Source organism: Syngnathus scovelli, chromosome 16 (genome assembly GCF_024217435.2).
Source record: "Syngnathus scovelli strain Florida chromosome 16, RoL_Ssco_1.2, whole genome shotgun sequence".
Taxonomy (NCBI): Eukaryota; Metazoa; Chordata; class Actinopteri; order Syngnathiformes; family Syngnathidae; genus Syngnathus; species Syngnathus scovelli.
This window is the reverse complement of record NC_090862.1, coordinates 4397148-4417023: the sequence shown is the minus strand read 5'-3', so window position 1 is coordinate 4417023 and position 19876 is coordinate 4397148. Positions and strand designations below refer to the sequence as shown.

The following is a 19876-nucleotide window of genomic DNA, read 5'->3' as shown; positions in this document are numbered from 1 at the left end:
ACACTGTGCTAAGTCTAAAAAGGCTTATTTATAAAATTTTATTGATTACTATAAAGCACGACTTCCAAACTCAAGACCGGGGAGCCACTTGCATCCTGCCACAACCAAATTAAGTGTCTACTTCTACTGTTTTTTTTTTTTTTGTAAATTAAAAGACCCTAAATGATATGGAAAGGCAAGGAAGTTATAGCAGCACACAGCTTTTTTAAAAAAAATAAGACTTTTGAGACATGATATTAAGACAATTGATTGACCAAAGTCCTTCTGTTTTTCTTTTTGTCCTGTTTTTCCCTTACTGCTTTCAGTTTTAAAGTGAGCGTGTCAAACTTTTGAATGACACCGTGTGTATGAATTGTAACCTTGTTTAATTTGTCTGTTTTGTACGATCATGTATATTTAAAGTGCTGGACAATTGTGGCCGCTTCTCGTGAATGGGCTGGCGAAAACAAAAGCCCTCTTACACTAGCTAGCCAATGAAAACACACGACCATAAATCAGCCCAATCATAATCCAAGATAGTGAAAACACGGTCCACTACTAACCAATCCGATAAGGCGATACTGTGACGTCACAGTCAGCTGTTCTTGTTTTGCTTCTTTTCCTCCCTTCTTTTTATTGAAGGTCCGAAAACCGACCTCCCAAAAATATCGGCACAGAAACAGAATTTCCGTATTTTTTCAAACGGAGAAAACTCCGACTCTGCCTGTTGAATTTACACCTACTCCTCCCAGTCCAGTTTTCCGCAACATTGGAGTCGTCTTCCGCCGTCATCGAGCAAAGAGGTTCGACCGATCCCAGGCCTCCAGTCCGCGGCGGAGGGAGGGAAGGAGGTCGCTGGGAATCGGGATGGAGTCAGCAGTGGGTGCCAGTGGGCCTGGTGGACCGGACGGACCGGACGGACCGGGAGTCCGGTTTAGATGCGCCTCGTTCAACCAAGACGCTACGTAAGGAAGCAGACATAAGTGAATGACTTTATATGGCTGTAATTCACCCTCCATGTAGTCGCTTTACGACGAGTATCCAAAAACACCGCAATTCTAGCTAATTAATCGACTCGGGTTTCTCCCTACAATAAACCCACAGTGCATTCCTGCTAATACGTCCTCCAGCGGGCCATCCTCTATAAAAACAGCGGTATGATGCTGGGAAAGCCTTCAAACCTGAGAAAGGAATTAATCCCATATGTTAACCTACTGTTTACTATTATGTTAGCTAGTCTTTTAAGCAAAACAGAACGGGAAGGGTTCTCACAAAGGGCTGTTTTATGATGCGATTCTGCACACTAAGTATGTTTCCTTTAAAGATGAAAGCTACAATTCAACAACTAACTACTAATCTGTAATAATTTGTAGCTCTAATATAATCTCACTTACACTGCTTTTTTTTTGGACCAAACAGTACTTATTGGGTGTAACTTGTGTGTCTTTAATTGGTTTGACTCATCACATTGAATAGGATGACACACAATTTCTGTCTATGGTGTTTTCCATATTTAATCTTTTTTTTTTAAGACTGTAATTCAGTACATGATTCTTAATGTTTCATTTCAAATAATCTGTTGTACGCGTCAGCCAAATTTAATGCTATTGTGAGTGTAAACAAAACACTGGTGTTATGACAAAGACCGTTTAGAAGAGCCACATTTTCAAACAGTGAATTGGAGTTTTGAGGAACTTCTGACATTTGAGTCAAACGTAAAAAAAATGCGAGCAAACATTTACGATCTTGAACATGTTTGTGCTCATTTTGCTACCTTTTCCAACAGTGGGAAATATTCGCCCTTCAGTGGGATGGGGGCTTTTTTATTTTTTTGCAACGGCGAGATCCAGTGGTGCCTCATGCATGGGTCATTTGAAAACACAATTGATAAATAACTTAGACTAGTCTAAGTATACTCATATTCAGTCCAAAAACAAGAACAACAACCTGTTCTTTAAAGAGCACGCCTTTAAATTGGAAAATTAAATTAGCAATGTTGCCTCACAGCAAATTGGTGCATTGTCGGAGTGCCTTCATGGGTTCCTCCCACAGGCCATAACATGTTTGTTAGGTACGTTGTAGAATGGTCTGAATGCTCACCTCTAAGTAAATGGCAATGGGCGGATGGATGTTCCTATCTGACACTCATTATGTATTGTTTACATTTTATAAAGACAATTTTCATGAAACAAAACAACATACCGCCTCTAGTTTATGCCTTCTAGTCTCTGCCCACTATTTTCTGCTGGAGTCTTGCTTGTAAACAGGATGAGGCAGGACAGGAATGTACAGATCTTGTACTGATCAGGAGGCCATTAAGCATCTAAAAAAAAGAAACTGATATCAGTCAAATACTTTATACTTGTTCCAAATACTTTTTGCTTTGTGAATGGCAGGTCATTGGCTTTGGGAACAAAGACTGGGTACAAGCTGTTTTCTTTGACCACAGGGGATAAACTGGATTGCATTCATGAGAGTGGTAAGTATGGGACTTAGACATCTTACATGATTCTTATTTTTCCTCAATAATGAGCTAATCATGTTGCGGTTACTTGTTGGTATGGCACATTGTGCTTTTTACAGTTTCTAAATTGAATTAATGGCAATTAATTAATATGGTGACCTATATTCCAATGTCACATGCCAGGCAATGTCTTTAGGTTTGTAGAAAGTGTGTTAATATTATAGTTAAGCCCAATTTAAATCCGCTTACTTTCCTTGGACTCAACAAATTACCGTAGAATTATCTGTTTTGTTTTTTTTTTACAGGCCGTATTTCACTGAGTAGCAAAGGTCTGTAAATGTTATTTTTTTGCTCACTGTTGACAATATGTCTGTTCCCTGTCGTCCTAGCAGAGGCTTCCAACGTTTACATCGTGGAACGTCTCTTCTCTAGCAGTCTGGTCGTTGTCGTAAGCACCCCCACACCACAGCGTATGAACATCTACCACTTCAAGAAGGGTACAGAGATTTGTAACTACAGCTACCCCAACAATATACTGGCTGTCAAGCTCAACAGACATGTAAGATGGTGGCGACTGGTTCAAAACTCATAAAAAATAATATTATTGTTTTAATGCAGCTTCTAGGAAAGGAGAGCTACCAAATTTTAATTTGCTTATACGTTGTGAAGGAGCTAAACAATCACACATTCTTGATACAGTGCCATTTTAAACAATCATTCCTATTTATTGAAATGGATGATTTTATTACAAAATATTCTGACAGGGTCTAGTTTTATGTGTTTTTCAATGAAGGTTTGTAATACACAGACATTTCTATAGTATAACTACTTTTTTTTTTTTCATGCAGAGGCTTGTTGTATGCCTGGAGGAATCCATTTACATCCACAACATCAAAGACATGAAGCTGCTCAAGACTCTGCTCAACATTCCGTCCAACCCTTCAGGTAACCTTATGGCTGATTCGTGGAGTCAATGTTTTTTTTTTTTTTTTAACATTATACCCACCACTGAAATTTACTTATAAACAAAAACATGCCATCACTGAACATCCATGAGCTCAAATCAAAGACCGCTAAATGTAAAAAATGTCAAATCAGTCTGAATTGTTTGGCCGCTTTGCAAAAATGCAAAAGCTATTTCCTACTACACTAAAATATTGATTTTACTCACTTCGATCCTACGTGACTTTCGGTAATGGATCCCAATTTTTGTTATCATAAATGCATTTTCACGGAGTATTTTAAAAGGATGACGCTAAAATGCCTTCTTCTTTTCAGGCCTCTGTGCTCTATCCACCAATCATTCCAACTCCTACCTGGCATACCCTGGCAGCACTACAATGGGAGAGATAATAGTTTATGATGCCAAAAATATGGTAAGAAAAAAATCGAGATGCAAAAAACAAATACAGTCAAAGTATATTAATATTATATTGAGTGCAATCTCTATTGTTATTGATCAGGTGATTATTGCAACATTGAATCATTGCCCTTCCCGAGACAATCAATAATATCGATATACATTTTTAGAAACATGCCAGTGTGATTTATAATTTGCATCTTTTGCAAAATCCTGTTGGTGGTTTCAGAGCACAGTGACGATGGTCCCGGCACACGACAGTCCTCTGGCAGCTCTTTGTTTCAATGCCTCAGCCACCAAACTTGCCAGCGCCTCAGAGCGGGTAATTCAAACCTATAGATGCAACATCTTTACAAGTCAAATCTGAAAAGTGTAAAATCATCATAAATCTCTTTTAGGGCACTGTAATCCGAGTGTTTTCCATTCCTGAGGGCTTCCGTCTATTTGAATTCCGTCGTGGCATGAAGAGGTCAGATATCCATCGCAGTCTGGACACCCCTGATCTATTCATTTTTAAAATCGCATGTTATTTTTTTTTACTCTGATTAAGACAGCCTTAAAAAAAATGTAATTACTGATAGCATATGTTTGTGGTTTTTTTCTGCAGGTACGTCAACATAAGCTCTTTGTCCTTCAGTCCTGATGCCCAGTTCCTCTGTGCTTCCAGCAACACCGAAACAGTACATATCTTTAAACTGGAGCAAGAGGGACCAAGGTACAAAATCTAAGTGATGGTAGATAAAAACATAATTAGGGTGTCTTTAAATAGGGTATTAATAAATTAGTGATTTTTACACACTCAGCTAAAAGTACACGATCCCTTTAAGTACACACAGGCGAATTCCCTGTTTGAAACTTGGGCAAATTTTTTTTTCCTGCATACAGTGGAGAAGAGACCGACACTTGGTCAGCGTATGTGGGGAAGATGTTCACAGCAGCAAGCAGCTACCTACCTGCTCAGGTGTCTGGCATGATGAGCCAGGACCGCGCCTTTGCCACAGTTCATCTTGTTACGTCGGGCCAGAATATCTGTGCTCTGGCCACGTAAGGCAATTTTTATTTTTATTTTTGCAGAGAGACCTGACTTTACCTATCTAATGTGGTTCGGTCATGGACTTCAATTTTTTAGTCATAAATCCATGAAATGATTCAAAGCAGTCATCGCAAATGCACAAAAGCAATCCTTAGATGTGTCGAAATTCATTTAAATGTTTCAGGATCCAGAAGCATCCACGTTTGCTGGTGGCTACAGCTGATGGCCAGCTTTTCATCTACAATGTGAATCCACAGGATGGAGGCGAATGCATGTTGGCATACAATCACAGGTCAGACAATAGAACTGAATGTGAAATAGTTTGGGATTTGTCATTTCTCAAGTTACTTTTTTTATTAGTAATTTTCTTGTAAATGTTTTCGCATTCGTTTTAGTTTTGTTCACTTTTTGAAAAGACACTTAGACTCTGATCTAAAATGATTTGTTCCTCCTCTTTTAGGCTTTTGGGTGTTGACGACCTGATGCCAGCACAAGTGTGTCCCTCATATGCTGCAACTGTTGCCTTACCAGCATCTAGTCCCATCACAGCAACTCTTACTGGTTAGTAGCCTTACACTATCTGTTAATTAGTTAGTCCATGACACAAAGCGTTTGACTCACACTGAATCGATTCATTACACTAAAATTGCTATTATTTCTTCCATTGGAAATTATTCCAAGTATCATGAAAAGAGTATGGAAAAAAAAAAAAGGCCAATAAAAATTTAAGATAAGTTTGGTTGCAGTGCTTGAAGCTCGTAGATGGTTGGATTGATGAGTGGGGTATGTAATGGTGGGAAGGTTGATTGAATAGTTTGTTTTCTTCATTTGTCCTCCACTCCAGGTTACTCTGAAGATGGTGGGGCAAAGAACGGGGAAGTCATCCCAGAACACGAGTTTGCTGATGGACCCGTGTGTCTGGATGATGAGAACGAGTTTCCTCCTGTGAGCATCCAGAAGTGCTAACTAAGCAAGCTCCTGTAGTAGTTAAACCGGTAACATTCTGCTTTGTAAAACTGATGGAAATGTATTTATTTAACATGTTCTCTACAAGAAATTCTTTCAACAATCATAAGAAACAGAAATTGATTGACAAAAGAAATGATCAGATGTTTAGGATTTGATGAATGGTTGATGAGTTGATGGTTTTACTCCAACCTTAGACTATTAAGGTCACAGTGCTTCGTTTTTAAACCACCAAAATGAAACTGGGTGAGAAGTTTCAAGTGAATTTGACTTGGAAACAATTTTGGGACTTTATAATACCGTACTGCCATCTTAAGGTGAACGGGTGAAAAACATGCAGTGAAAAATTTCTTTGTGAAGGAAAAGCAAATGCAATGTTTGATCTTATTTCACTATATTAATGTTAATAAATTATTATTTAATTAGCAGTCAAGTACTTGTCATAGAAAATATATTTTTAAAAAGTGGCAGTCACTTCAGATTAGTTTTTCATTCTCACACAAGTGTAAAATGGAGTTTACTGTAATGAGTTAATCCTTGTGAGATAGACTGAAGATTATTTGTTTACAAATGTATGCATGATTAGAAACTTGCTTTTTATATAATGTGGAGACAAAACTAATCAATCTGTTCATGTGTTTTGGTAGATTAGTTGGTGTCGTGATGGGACCGGAGTTGGCCGGGGGAGGCGCTCGTGAGATGATCAAGGTCAGCCCAAGAAAGCGAGGCAAGCAGGAAAATACTTTTCATGGTGCCAAGCTCCACTTTCAGCAATGACAAAAAAAAAATAGTTTCAATTAGATTTTGAGAAACAAGGCACTAGCAATTTAAAAAAAAAAAAAAAAAAAACCTATACGGAAATAGTTACATAAATGTGCCAGTGTTCCAAAACAATACCTTAACGGTATGAATCTGATTTTGTCAAAAGTGGCCTCAAACTTTTTACAACTTTATTCACAATATCATCTGTGAGATTGGAGGTTTTATTTTTATTTTTTTTTCAGTCATGATGGCAACTTAAAAGGAAATCAGGGAGATAATGCTTCAGTGTTTTATGAATATTTGAGGTGCATGCTGGGACAGCAATATAACCATGATTTTCAAAGCTCTATTACTTGACAAATATTTTATTAAAGTGTATTATTGTAGCAACATGGTTTGCCTAAATAATATCTTTAGTTCATATTCATAACATCTCATTTTTAATCTGTATTTTATTTTAAGCGTTGACATGAGTCATGTGTCCTGAATACAGGTCAGAAAATCTAAATGTACTGTATGTTGTCTGTGTCTATTATCATTTGTATAACAAAGCAAAGTATTTTGCTGATTGCACAAAACCAAAACAAATAAACAAGGAAAGAGGCATAAAACTGCTAAGTGGGATTTTGTTTCATTATTCTTGTTAATCTCACATTTTATTAGTAAAAAAAAAAAAAATAGATTGTATTTGTTTTAACGAAACAGATGTGAGTTTATATATATAAATAAAGGTCCAGTTTTAAAAGATTTACTGCTTATATAAAGGTGTTAACTGTTGTTGCGTAAGTATGTTAAGCTGTCAGCAAAAAATGATTTATTCCAGTTTACAGTCAAAAGTTCAGAATGAGTTGGCACAGTTTTTAACAAAGGACATTGTAAACGTACTAACGGCATACACATATGCTAACTTGATAAGGTAACAGCAAGAAAGTTTTTGTTCTCAATTGTAATAATTATTTGAAACAATGTAAAAATTACAGGTTTTATGATGGCACCAAATTGGACTAAACTGATAAACAAAATTATTTGCTTTGTGTTTAAAATCAGAACATGTCACGATATTCAACTTCTGATTATTATTTTTTTACTATTATCATTATCACATTTCATTCGCATTCAAGTCCAATAGTCCACTACTTTTATGACTTGTATGACCTTTTTTTTTTTTACTGTATGAATTACAGTAAAGCCTCAACAGAAAGCATTTTGGTTATCAGCATGCGTTCGTTATTGCATTATGCAACTTAGGCAAACATGAGAGACGTACCGCTGGCTGAGGATTTAAACAATAAGAAAAAAAATGCTGCCAAAGAAAATATGCACATTATGTAAAGTCAAAAACAGCAATGTATCTAAAAACAAATCATCTTGTGGGAAGTTATGACATAATTAGGACAAGCGTTAGCATAGCACAGTGTGCACTTTACACTCATTGAACTTGCACTACGTAACAGCACAATTCCCCTCATCTGCTCTGAGAGCAATATATTGACCCCATTTATCAATTGACACTTAGGTTGCATAGTTTATTTTTAATAAAAATAATTTAAGTCACGATGCATTGGTTGGGATAGTTTCCCATTCAGAAGTACACATTGAATTAGAAATGTTTATTAATGATGTTGCAAATCCTTTGCAGCCAATATTCAACTGAATATTTGCTACAAAGACTTCAAATGTATGAAGGCTGTTTTTTGGGAAAATATTCTCTGGGTATAAAAACAAAGCATCCCCAAAAGGTTCAGTCGTTAATAAGCAAAGGTGGGGGTTCACCACAACAAGTGCATGAGGAAATAGTCCAAAAGTTCAAGAACAATGTAACGTAATGTAACAGTGTCAATGTTTACGCAAGGAATTTCATCATTTATGCTAGTTTATATTAATCTGGAAAATATCTCGACACCAGAAGCAAGATAAAAAACGAACCCCCCCCCCCCCCCCTCCCTTTTCCAACCCCAAACTAATTCTCTGTGGTTTTGAATGGGCTTTTCAATGTCCAATCAGATTTGAGGGCTGGCCAGAATTCAACACATGCCTGCAACCCATCTTGCTGCCTTTGGAAGTTGAAGCAGCGGTAGATCCCACGTATCAGCCTCAGCCAATACAGGTGAGTGATTCATATTGTAAATATTATAAATATGAATTTGACAAAATTATTTTAAAAAATCCTCAGAGTTGTAAAATCTCACACACAGACACACACGTCAGATCATTTATTTGATGGATATTTTCTGATTATTATTATAAATATTGTTGGAAAAAGTAACTAGACAAATGGACTGCTAAACTGAATCAAAAATATTTTTTCAAATTTTCCTTGAACTTTTTTAATCAAGCTTTTACCAGCTTTTGATGAAAGTTTTTGCTAGAAAAAATAACTGAATCAAAAATATATTTTTTAATTCTCCTTAAACTTTTTAAATCAAACTTTTACCAGCTTTTGATGAAAGTTTTTGCCAATTGTGGGAAGACAGTAAACCGAGTGTAATTGTGTCTGCGTAATGTTTGGGTTTGTCCACTTCCTTTCAATGAATTGGTTTACGTTGAGCAACATCTGGTGCTACTTTCCATCCCACACGTCAGCGCTGTGTGCAACTGTGTAACATTCTGACTCATGTTTCGGGGAATACATTTCAAAAGTAACGATTTGTTCTCAGGGCCTTCACAAGCGTGACTAATTTATCTCTCAGATCCGGCTTCCAACTTCCCACAGCGCACGTCTGATCTGAAGCCGGTGTGAGCCGGTTCATTGCCTCTCAACTGGAACAAACCTGCTTAGTTCATAGACATCAACGTAGACACGTATCTAAATTGAATGGCCCCATTGTGGAGTTACGCCAGCGCGTCCTCCATATTGAATGTGTCAACTCTGCCAGTAAACTTGCAAGTCAGTGGATTGAACTTTATAAAGCAACAACGTTTACAAAGTTAATTCCTCTCATTCACCTACTCAGCCACACAATTATATTTATGAGAAATTTAAAAAAAGGAAACTTTCAATCTGATAATTATTGATGTTAGTCATAGATTCAATAATTTATCACCCAGTAATTGAGATTGGTAGCTGTAAATACAATAACGTAAAATTAAAAATACAAAAACTTATATTGTTTTTGATGCTATTAATGTCAAATATTTAATCTGCGTCTCAATACGCCAATCATGAAACGCAAACCTGTTTTGAATTTTCTGAAAGATTAATCACAAATACCAAGCAACTAAGTTATTTGAGAGCAATTTTTATGGGAGCAGTAGTTTTGTTGTGAGCCTTTTTGTTACTGTAATAATTTGCTTAGAAATGCATTGACAAAGTCACCAAATTATATTCGTAGCAAACATTTTAATATCTAAATCCACTTTACATTTTTACATTAGTCACTTTATTCACTTCCCCCAGTAGATTCGACTGTATTACATTACATCTTTTCATTATTTTTGATATAGAAAGGGATTATGCACAGTAAACCACATTCAAAGGAAACTTTAACAAACTAATGATACGAATACAAAAAGAATCCTGCGAAGTGGTTCTACGTTGCATGAGTCAGGCTCTGCGCGCTTCTCTGAGTCGCACGCAACCGCTTTCTGGGCTGTGCGCGTTCATGACGGAGACATTTGCGCGTCCGCGTTTGAAATACCAGCTTGAGCCGGTAAAGAGCTGCCAAAACAGGCAGTGAGTGCCTGCCTGCCTGACCGGCGACTGGAGATGCGGATGAAAAGATGCTGCCGCTTCCACCACCGCCGCATTTGACAATCCGATCAAATTCTTAACATGTCTCACCTGGAGCGACAAAAGCTCGAGTACGACTCCTTATTTTCGACTCGAGCCAGAAAGCGATGAGGAAGAATCTGTGTTAGTTTCCCCCCAGCCGGGTACAGTTCATCTATTCAACTAGTACTCATCAGGTCACCTCATAGCCGGTAAGTTATCTTTGGCGACTATAGTTGTTGGATGATCTCACCGCGGTTTGCTTTGTTACTGGTTTTCGTGTCGATTACATAGACGCAACGTATAGAGCAGGATTACAATAATAGCAGCGTTGAGGTGTTTTGTGGGGGCAAAATGAAGGTACATAAATTAATGTTTGTCAATTAAAAAAAAAAAAAGGACAGGAAGTGCTGAGGGGCCATTCGGTAGCCTGGGTTCATGGTTAGAAACCCCTGGGATGCGGCACACTTGCATCAGCCGCTCCCCCCCCCCTCCCCCCAACCCCCTGCACTGCGGATGTCCTGACCACATGGTATACATTGCTTTAATGGCTGCATTCGCAAAACATTAAAAAATTTAAAAAAAAAAAAAAAAAAAAAAAATTAAATATATATATATATAATTGATGTTCAACTTTGCCCTGTTTTGGATATTTTGATGTTATCTGTGTTAATGAAGTGCTTTTTCACATTTGGCCTAATGTGACATTTGGAGCCAATTTTTCATGCACATTTCGACAATGTTTCCCTGTGTTTTACAAGTTTCCTTTCAAGCCCCATGGATGTCTCGTGCGACAAAGAAAGTAATTGCTAAAGTTTCTACGTTTTAATTAACACATTAATATCCGAAGTTGTGGTGTATCAGATGGTAATATTAGTCAAGGCTTACTTTAATCTTGTTGCATGATGGTCTTAAGTGAAACCAGATAAAGGAACAAGTTGTGTATTTTATTTTTTTTTCCACTTATAAATTTTTGGCTAGCCTTGCTCGACCTCAGGCAGATTTGCTTTAGCTCTTTCACGCAACATCAATTATTCACACCTTGAGTGAGTCACCACTCTTCAAAGATTTTAGCATAGAGGATTTTATGACAAAAACCTTTGCATGTACCTTTGAATTAGCATAGCTTGCCCAAATAAAATAATATACAGTAGTCATGAAATGCCATTAAATTTGACAAATTTGTTTCATCAAAATCAGCTACACAGGCTTTCAGTGAAAATGCAAATTTTTCTCTTTCAGTCATGTTGGGTTCCAGCTGCCATGGTTTCCTGGGTCCGAATGTCTACAAAGAGGTGCCCGAAGGTGGCTGGGGCTGGGCTGTTGCTGTCGCCTTCTTTGTAGTCGAGATCTGCACCTATGGGACCCTCAAGAGCTTGGGGATCTTCCTCCAGGATTTGATGAAAGAGTTTAATGAGAGCAACACTCGGGTGTCATGGGTCATTTCTATCTCCGTCTTCATTTTCACTTTTACTGGTGAGTAGCTGGAATGCTTTGTTGCTCTCTTACTAATAATACTCATTTCAACCACGCTCATGCTGTTTCTTCCCTTCAGCCCCCCTGTCCACCATGTTGAGCAACCGTTTTGGCCATCGCCCCGTCGTTATGATTGGGGGCTTTCTCGTCAGCTTAGGCACCATCACCTCCGCCTTCACCAACTCCATCAATGAGATGTACATCACCGTTGGCGTAGTCTCAGGTAATTGAGTTGAGCCACGTTGCTTCGGAGCTTTCTCTGCATCCCCCCGACGGCTGTGTGTCGTCTGTCTGGCCATGTGACATTGACAGTACCTGTTGCCGAAAATGTCTCGTTTGAAACCTTGTTTATTTTGAACCAAAGGGACTTCTAGCAGTGTCAACAGCCAAATCGGTTTCTTCCAGATCAAACTAGTGAAGGTGTACTTCACTGTCTATGAAAGATGGACACAACGTCTGCTGCAAATTATGACACTAAACATTTACTGACAAAATACATTGGGGAGTAATCGATTCAAAATTGCTTCGCAGATTTGTGAAATGAAATGTGGATCTGATTTTTTTTTTTTACTTTTGTGTGTGTGTTTGTTTTTCGGACAGAAAGCACTGCTAGCTCTCCCACCCTGACTGCCGTGTCTCTCTTTTACCTGACCTCAACTAACTCGACCATTCCTTTTTCTCTTCTCTCCCCGTCTCTTTTTTTTGTCTTTACATGCTTTTGTCTTTCAGCTGCTGCTGTAGTAAAGCCGAACCCTCTCAAGCGACCCACCAGCTCTGACAAAGAAGTGACCTGACACCCTGACCTTTGACCCAACCCTCTAGCCATGCTGTGTTCCTACCTACCATGCGGGCCAGTGGCTGTGATGCCCCCTTTTTCTTGTCTCCTGTTTGTTTACAGGCTTCGGCTACTGTCTTACCTTCCTCCCCACCGTCACACTTCTTGCCCAGTACTTCTCCAGGCGGCGAGCCTTCATTACCTCTGCTGCTTCTTCCGGAGAATCTTTTGCCATCTTTGCATTTGCCCCAGGTGAGGATTCTTTTTTTTTTTTTTTTTTATTATAATCTGTGGTCACACAGTTGATAGCACACCTGCCTCGCTGTCAGCAGGGTTTAAATCTCTGGCCTTCATGTGTGATGTTTGCTTACCACACCACAGCCACTCAGGATCATAAACATGACATTGTTTTCATTGATAGAGAATGGAGAGTGACCTTGGAGTTGCTTTTGTAATCTTTGCTTTGTAATAGTTTTTTTTTTTTCCATGTCCACTGAGGAGCAGATTCAGATTGCGTCACTTTTGCATTATGACTGTGGATTGAGGAAAATAATAACACACCTATCCCAAACAAAAAGATAAATTGTCTACTTAGGATGTGAACCTTGATTCAATAGTCACTCACTAACCTCTAACTGTGTCCCTGCAGCCTTCATGAAACTCAAGCAGCACATTGGATGGCGCCACTGTCTCATTGTCCTTGGGATTTTCCAATCCTGCATAATTGGTTGTGGCCTTCTTCTTCGTCCAATCATCATCCAGCCAGAGCTTGAAAAGGAAGACATTGAAATGGCCGAGCCACTCTCTTTGGAACAACTGCAGAATGTTTATGAGATAGAAAATGAGCAAACCAGAACCTCCATCAGTTCAGGAGCTTCCCAGAGTTCAGAGGATTCGGGTGTCACTTCCCTTTCTGCTTCAAATGCGGATTTGGGGGAGGACGAAATCAAGGCAGAGTGGGAGCTCCAGGACCAAGAGAGCCAGGAACTGTCATTGTCCACTCCCCCTTCCCCATTCAAGGTGGATTCTGAACCGGAAGTGTTAGTGTCAGGTCCTTCTGAAGCACCCCGGACCAAACTGCTGGACTTCTCTATCCTGAAAGACGGTGCCTTCATTTGCTACTCACTCTTCGGCCTGTTTGCCACTCTGGGTTTTTTTGCTCCTCAGCTTTACATCGTTGAACTGAGTAAAAGCCATGGCGTGGAGCCCAACATGGCGTCCTACATGCTCTCTGTGATGGCAGTGGCTGAGATCTTTGGCCGTCTGTCCATTGGCGTGTTGCTGAACAAAATCCCCTGCAGAAAGACACTGGTGCTGCTGTGGTGTGTTGTTTTTCTATGTCTGGTGCTGGTGGCCTTCACTATTGTTTGGGAATTCTGGGGCCTGGCTGTCTGCTGCGCCATCTACGGGTACTTCCTGGGCACGGTGGGCTCCACGCACATCCCCATGCTGGCTGAGGAGGACGTAGTAGGCATTGATAGAATGCCGACATCTGTGGGAGTGTACGTCTTTATTCAGAGCTTTGCTGGGCTTGCCGGACCACCTGTAGGAGGTATGGTGTTTTTTTTTTTCCGTTTTTTTTTTTCCGTTTTTTTTTTTCAGATCACAATGATGTTGTCCTTCATCGTTTGTATTTCCATCTTCTCTCCAGGTGCGTTGGTGGATATCACAGGTAATTACGGTTCGGCCTTCTATTCCTGTGCTGTCGGGATGGGGCTGAGTGCCATCTGCCTGGCTCTACTTGGTCCAGTCAAGTCTGGCATGTGCCAAAAACGGAAAAGTCATCTTGTGAAGGAAGAGGAGAAACCTTTCCAGGACAAAGACCTGCAGGACTTTTTGGAGGTTGACTTGGGAGTGGAGGACAGCCCGATCAAGAAGTAAATGGCGGAAGACAACATTTGTGTCATAGAAAGAGCCTCAGCAGATTTATCCGACACACAGCAGAAGACCCCCCCCACACACACACACACACACAATTTTCATCACCTTTTTTTGCTGCTGCTGCTCCTTTCCAAACTCAGGTGTCGCACTTTCTGACAAGCTTGAAGCTCACTCCTTAAGGAGACCAAAGACAGCCATGTTGAGCACATGGTTTTAAACCTTCGTGGACACATCTCCATCTCTGCTCATAAACGATTTTCATCAACTTCTGTAAGTCCCACCGGAAAGATATTTATATAGCGCCAAATCACAACAGAAGTTGTCTCAGGGCTGTAGGTATCAAACCACACTCATGAAGAGACCACCTCAATCCCGCATGACCAAGCAAGACTGCAAATCTGCCCTGCACGGTACGCACCATCTCCTTGCTCATGTTAAGGCATGCAACCTGTCTGCATGACGCTTCTCATCAAGACTCCGATGGTGGTGCTGAAAATACTGAAGAATAAAAACAGCACCTCAGGCCTTGGTATTATTTGAGCTGCCTGTGCATATGATGCAATCAGAATACAAAAACTGAAATGACGTCTTGTGTTAAATGTATTCCACTTCTTCAAGTTCCAGCAATATTACGTAATTTATTTATTCATCGAATCAGGGAGCTCCTGCTCATCGAGTGTTTTCATGATTTCGCCCAAGCCTTACAAACTTCATCACCTTAATTCTTGTTTTCGCTAAAGGCATTGATTTTATCTACTTTTTTTGATCCTATTTATTTCCTTTAGAATTACCTTCTTACACAACAGCATACGTATTGAAATATGTATAAAAATGATGATCTGAAATGTCAGTGTTTAAAATACAGCGTTGTCAAAATAGCTTTTTGGTGGGTTAGCACCACTCGCAAGAATTTTTGGGGGTGATTTTTTTTTATTCAATGTATTTCAATGTACGTCATTTATCCACCGATTTTTGTTTTACAAGGTTGATCTCTGTGTATCGCGAATACCCGGGGTCCACTGGAATGGAGACCTAAATGCACTGGTACATGTTGAATGAGATGGCCACGCATGTTCTATTATGCAAATGTGTGAAAGACGTTTCTGCCAGGACAAAGATGATGCCCCTACATTCTCATGGCAGTCTTGTGTGGTCTTCACTTAAAAGTTTAGTTCTGTGGTATACTGTTTACTTTTTATTTATACATTTTACAATGATCGTTTCTTTGTTTTTAGTGCCAGTATTTTTTTTTTTATCAAACACGGCAGCCAGCTGCCAGTTATTATTGATGTCATTTTTTTTTTTTTAATAAAAAGGTATACGTTCAGAATTTTGTGGATGGTGTTTTTTATTGTTCTTTCTGTCTGAAATAATTTACACCTTAACATCAGTACATTGATGATTGAGTTGATGAAGTGTTCATCTGGCTACCATGCATGTTTTTGTAGTAGGAAACCCAAACAACATGCAATACATTTAATGAAAATTAACCAATGGAAGATTTAAATTGTGATCAATATAAAATTTTGATACTAGATTTAATTTTTTTTTTTTTTTTTTTAGGTAAACATTTGAAGGGTGCTTTTTTCACGAATCATAGCTCGGCCCACAAATGACGTCACGTCACATTACAGGTTGTTTACAAACTTTGCAGATTTTGCATTTAAATTCGTTCTTATTCTATTTGGACTTTTAAAAAAATTTAATTAGTTTTAATTAAGTTATTATTATTTCAACAATGCAATGACAACATTTGAGCCGTGAAGCTACGTAGCTGACCACTTCAGTCGTGAGCTCACGCTGATGTATGCTGACGTCACGATACGAGGCGGAAATCAAGGCAGAAAACCTGAGGACGCGTCTTTTATGTTGTTTCTTCGCTATCATTTGTGTGCTGCATGGGCCCTTGAGCGAAGAGAATTAAAGTAGACGATCGCGCCAGCAGTCACATGCAGAAGCGACCCCGTCAGAAGGATGCCCTTCATAAGTGTCGTTATTTATACCAAATCTATTTTGCGGTTTATATCGAGACAAGTGAGTAAGCGTAAGAAGACCACGTTTCCACAGCAACGAGAAATCAACCGATTCACCGCATCCGGATCTTTTCTTCTCTGTCCAAAATGAATTCCAAGTAAGACGACCAACAACATGGCGTGGTCTCTCTTCTGGTTATTTTGGGGGGAATTTTTTTTTTTTTTTTTGCACTTCTGTTGGTATTAAAAATAAATGTTTGAGCCATTACAATTAGATCTACACCCTAGTTTACGTCGCAAAAGTTGATATGCTGGGTTTTGTTTCCATTTCTACTAGAAATTCCAACGATCTTAACGACGTTCAACCGGCGAAATCTGGCAAGTGCAACAGTTTATATATGAGTACAAGTCGTAACATCCCGTGCGTGTGTTGCCTTCAGGGACAGTGGGAAAACTCACTTATTTTTCCACCACCTGACATGACTTTTGACGCAAGTGATTGTTGTATGTTTGCATATGTGTTTGTACTTTTAAAACCACAGGTGAGAAAAAAGGATACCATGGAGTAAAAGGCCAGATATCCCAAATCCCTGGATTGTCCCCAGTTCTCAGCAACGTCATAGACGTGGTGAAGGTTGGGAAAAGAGTTGGAATTCGTGACACTGATTCTGACTACGTCAAGCTTGCAAAACAAGGGGGCCACAAAGGTACTGCCATCTTGATGCATTGCACAATCTTCATTTTATATGTGTAGTTTGTCATTACTATTTGTATCAAATTGTATTTTATTGAAGAAATGCACATATATATAGTGTTTATCCTTCTTCCCTTTCCATAGGGCTTCTGTACTTTGATGACACAGAAGCATCCAAGCCCAACTCATTTGAAGTTGCAGATGCACTGTTGGATGGTCCAATAGAAGCTCTTGGTAACCAAAGGTGAATTTTGACACTTGTAATAACCAGTCTGTTAATTAGGGGTCTAATACTTTGAATTGCAATATCATGCTTTTTTTTTATATCATCAGGGTTATTTGCACAAAAGAGAAAAAAAGCCCAGGAGCTTCCTCACAAAGGGTACTACCTCCTTTTTGGACAGACAATATGTCTGCATGGGAGAGGGATGATGGAAGTCCTCGCAAGGAGAAGGTAAATCTCAAGTCTTAAACGTCATGAGGTATTTTGACATTTTGCATGTCCACTAGTCTGGATTGACAGCTAAATCTACAAATTTCATGTGCATTAAAAAATACATTTTACATGTTAAGAGGGGGAAAAAACAATGGATGGAGATTGACCATGGACAAATAGAATACATGCTCCTTACACTGACACATTTGAGACTTTTGTAAATTCCTGTTTTGCAGAAGAAGACTCCTACCAAAAAGTTGGTGCAATGGCGGCCACCCAGTCCAAATGATGTAGGAAACAAATTCAGGAGGACGTAAGTTATTTTATTGTCACAAGAGGGCGCTGTTGCCTAACAATCATGGAGACTGCTAACTTGACAGCTGTCCAGAGAACAGACGTGGACTCTTATGATAATAATAATAAGTTTCAATATTCAGTCTGCTCCAGTGTTCTTAAAGTCACAATATGTGCTGGCTGTCCTGAGGAAAATATTTGTTCCCACAGTGCATCTAACAGGAAGTCCTCTCCAGTCAACATGTCAAAGCTGTTGCGTTTTGGTTACATAGATGGGGACAACCCATCTACAAATGAGACTGAGTTTGGTTACATAGATGGGGACAACCCATCTACAAATGAGACTGAGTCAAGTTAATCAAGTTCGACATAATCATCTGTCTCACTCACATTTTATTCATTCTAATGTAAAAGCATTTATTTATTGTGTTGCTGCTTTTTCATATGTATCTGATACAGAGATAATAAAAAGAACAAACTGAAGCAATGTGTATTTTTGTTTTGTATTGTATTTTGTATGTCACGAGGGAATCTTGGAAAACATGTTGGAACACGGCCCTGAGGACTAGAGCTTGACACCTGTGACCTTTGACCATGATATTTCCCCAATAAAGTGGCCTGTTATTAGGTACACTTGAAAATGGCGGTGTACCTAATGGAGTGTCCGTGTGATTACCTCGTTAAGTGCAGGTGCGTGAAAACTTTTAGCGCCTTTTGACCGTGAAAGAAGCTAAAAGTTTTCACGCACCTGCGCTTAACGAGGGTAACCTAGAAAACATATTGGAACGCGGCCCCGAGGACTAGAGCTTGACACTTATGACCTTTGACCATGATATTTCCCTAATAAAGTGGCCTGCTATGAGGTACACTTGAAAATGGCGGTATACCTAATGGAGTGTCCGTGTGATTCCCTCGTTAAGTGCAGGTGCGTGAAAACTTTTAGCTCCTTTTGACTGTGAAAGAAGCTAAAAGTTTTCACGCACCTGCGCTTAACGAGGGTAAGCTAGAAAACATATTGGAACGCGGCCCCGAGGACTAGAGCTTGACACTTGTGACCTTTGACCATGATATTTCCCTAATAAAGTGGCCTGCTATTAGGTACACTTGAAAATGGCGGTGTACCTAATGGAGTGTCCGTGTGATTCCCTCGTTAAGTGCAGGTGCGTGAAAACTTTTAGCTCCTTTTGACTGTGAAAGAGGCTAAAAGTTTTCACGCACCTGCGCTTAACGAGGGTAACCTGGAAAACATATTGGAACGTGGCCCCGAGGACTAGAGCTTGACACTTGTGACCTTTGACCATGATATTTCTCTAATAAAGTGGCCTGCTATTAGGTACACTTGAAAATGGCGGTGTACCTAATGGAGTGTCCGTGTGATTCCCTCGTTAAGTGCAGGTGCGTGAAAACTTTTAGCTCCTTTTGACTGTGAAAGAGGCTAAAAGTTTTCACGCACCTGCGCTTAACGAGGGTAACCTGGAAAACGTATTGGAACACGGCCCCGAGGACTAGAGCTTGACACCCGTGACCTTTGACCATGATATTTCCCCAATAAAGTGGCCTGTTATTAGGTACACTTGAAAATGGCGGTGTACCTAATGGAGTGTCCGTGTGATTCCCTCGTTAAGTGCAGGTGCGTGAAAACCTTTAGCTCCTTTTGACTGTGAAAGAAGCTAAAAGTTTTCACGCACCTGCGCTTAACGAGGGTAAGCTAGAAAACATATTGGAACGCGGCCCCGAGGACTAGAGCTTGACACTTGTGACCTTTGACCATGATATTTCCCTAATAAAGTGGCCTGCTATTAGGTACACTTGAAAATGGCGGTGTACCTAATGGAGTGTCCGTGTGATTCCCTCGTTAAGTGCAGGTGCGTGAAAACCTTTAGCTCCTTTTGACTGTGAAAGAAGCTAAAAGTTTTCACGCACCTGCGCTTAACGAGGGTAAGCTAGAAAACATATTGGAACGCGGCCCCGAGGACTAGAGCTTGACACTTGTGACCTTTGACCATGATATTTCCCTAATAAAGTGGCCTGCTATTAGGTACACTTGAAAATGGCGGTGTACCTAATGGAGTGT

The 19876-nt window shown here is 39.6% G+C and overlaps 3 protein-coding genes across 7 annotated transcripts; all 3 read left to right on the top strand.

The window, feature by feature from the left end:
- The first annotated feature begins 578 nt into the window (after positions 1-578).
- On the top strand, positions 579-7182 carry wipi1 (WD repeat domain, phosphoinositide interacting 1). 5 transcript variants are annotated; one of them, XM_049745687.2, is made up of 13 exons: positions 579-944; positions 2376-2458; positions 2833-3002; positions 3292-3388; positions 3722-3819; positions 4033-4125; positions 4202-4272; positions 4411-4518; positions 4689-4847; positions 5021-5128; positions 5297-5397; positions 5681-5781; positions 6455-7182. In XM_049745687.2, the coding sequence occupies exons 1-13, from the start codon at positions 847-849 to the stop codon at positions 6464-6466; spliced, it is 1299 nt and encodes a 432-aa protein (XP_049601644.1). In that variant the 5' UTR covers positions 579-846; the 3' UTR covers positions 6467-7182. The 5 variants fall into 5 exon arrangements, with proteins under 5 accessions (XP_049601644.1, XP_049601640.1, XP_049601643.1 ...); XM_049745683.2 differs by having other exon boundaries at positions 6450-7182; XM_049745686.2 differs by having other exon boundaries at positions 5681-5831.
- A 3014-nt stretch (positions 7183-10196) lies between these two features.
- On the top strand, positions 10197-15735 carry slc16a6b (solute carrier family 16 member 6b). Its single transcript, XM_049745677.2, has 6 exons — positions 10197-10485; positions 11516-11749; positions 11829-11972; positions 12648-12776; positions 13174-14076; positions 14176-15735. The coding sequence occupies exons 2-6, from the start codon at positions 11518-11520 to the stop codon at positions 14403-14405; spliced, it is 1638 nt and encodes a 545-aa protein (XP_049601634.1). The 5' UTR covers positions 10197-10485; positions 11516-11517; the 3' UTR covers positions 14406-15735.
- A 475-nt stretch (positions 15736-16210) lies between these two features.
- On the top strand, positions 16211-18285 carry LOC125983968 (uncharacterized protein C7orf57). Its single transcript, XM_049745693.2, has 7 exons — positions 16211-16536; positions 16716-16756; positions 16921-17085; positions 17217-17316; positions 17406-17526; positions 17745-17821; positions 18013-18285. The coding sequence occupies exons 1-7, from the start codon at positions 16526-16528 to the stop codon at positions 18158-18160; spliced, it is 663 nt and encodes a 220-aa protein (XP_049601650.1). The 5' UTR covers positions 16211-16525; the 3' UTR covers positions 18161-18285.
- Positions 18286-19876: the final 1591 nt, after the last annotated feature.

Excerpts from the sequence above, each read along its gene's own strand:
- wipi1 (XM_049745683.2), top strand. The coding sequence starts at position 847 with ATGGAGTCAGCAGTGGGTGCCAGTGGGCCTGGTGGACCGGACGGACCG. Across the intron at positions 4,273-4,410 it reads TTCCGTCGTGGCATGAAGAG|GTACGTCAACATAAGCTCTT; the intron begins GTCAGATATCCA and ends TTTTTTCTGCAG. Across the intron at positions 5,398-5,680 it reads CATCACAGCAACTCTTACTG|GTTACTCTGAAGATGGTGGG; the intron begins GTTAGTAGCCTT and ends CCTCCACTCCAG.
- slc16a6b (XM_049745677.2), top strand. The coding sequence starts at position 11,518 with ATGTTGGGTTCCAGCTGCCATGGTTTCCTGGGTCCGAATGTCTACAAA. Across the intron at positions 11,973-12,647 it reads CACCGTTGGCGTAGTCTCAG|GCTTCGGCTACTGTCTTACC; the intron begins GTAATTGAGTTG and ends GTTTGTTTACAG. Across the intron at positions 12,777-13,173 it reads CATCTTTGCATTTGCCCCAG|CCTTCATGAAACTCAAGCAG; the intron begins GTGAGGATTCTT and ends GTGTCCCTGCAG.
- LOC125983968 (XM_049745693.2), top strand. Across the intron at positions 17,317-17,405 it reads GAAGCTCTTGGTAACCAAAG|GGTTATTTGCACAAAAGAGA; the intron begins GTGAATTTTGAC and ends TTATATCATCAG. Across the intron at positions 17,822-18,012 it reads GGAAACAAATTCAGGAGGAC|TGCATCTAACAGGAAGTCCT; the intron begins GTAAGTTATTTT and ends TTGTTCCCACAG.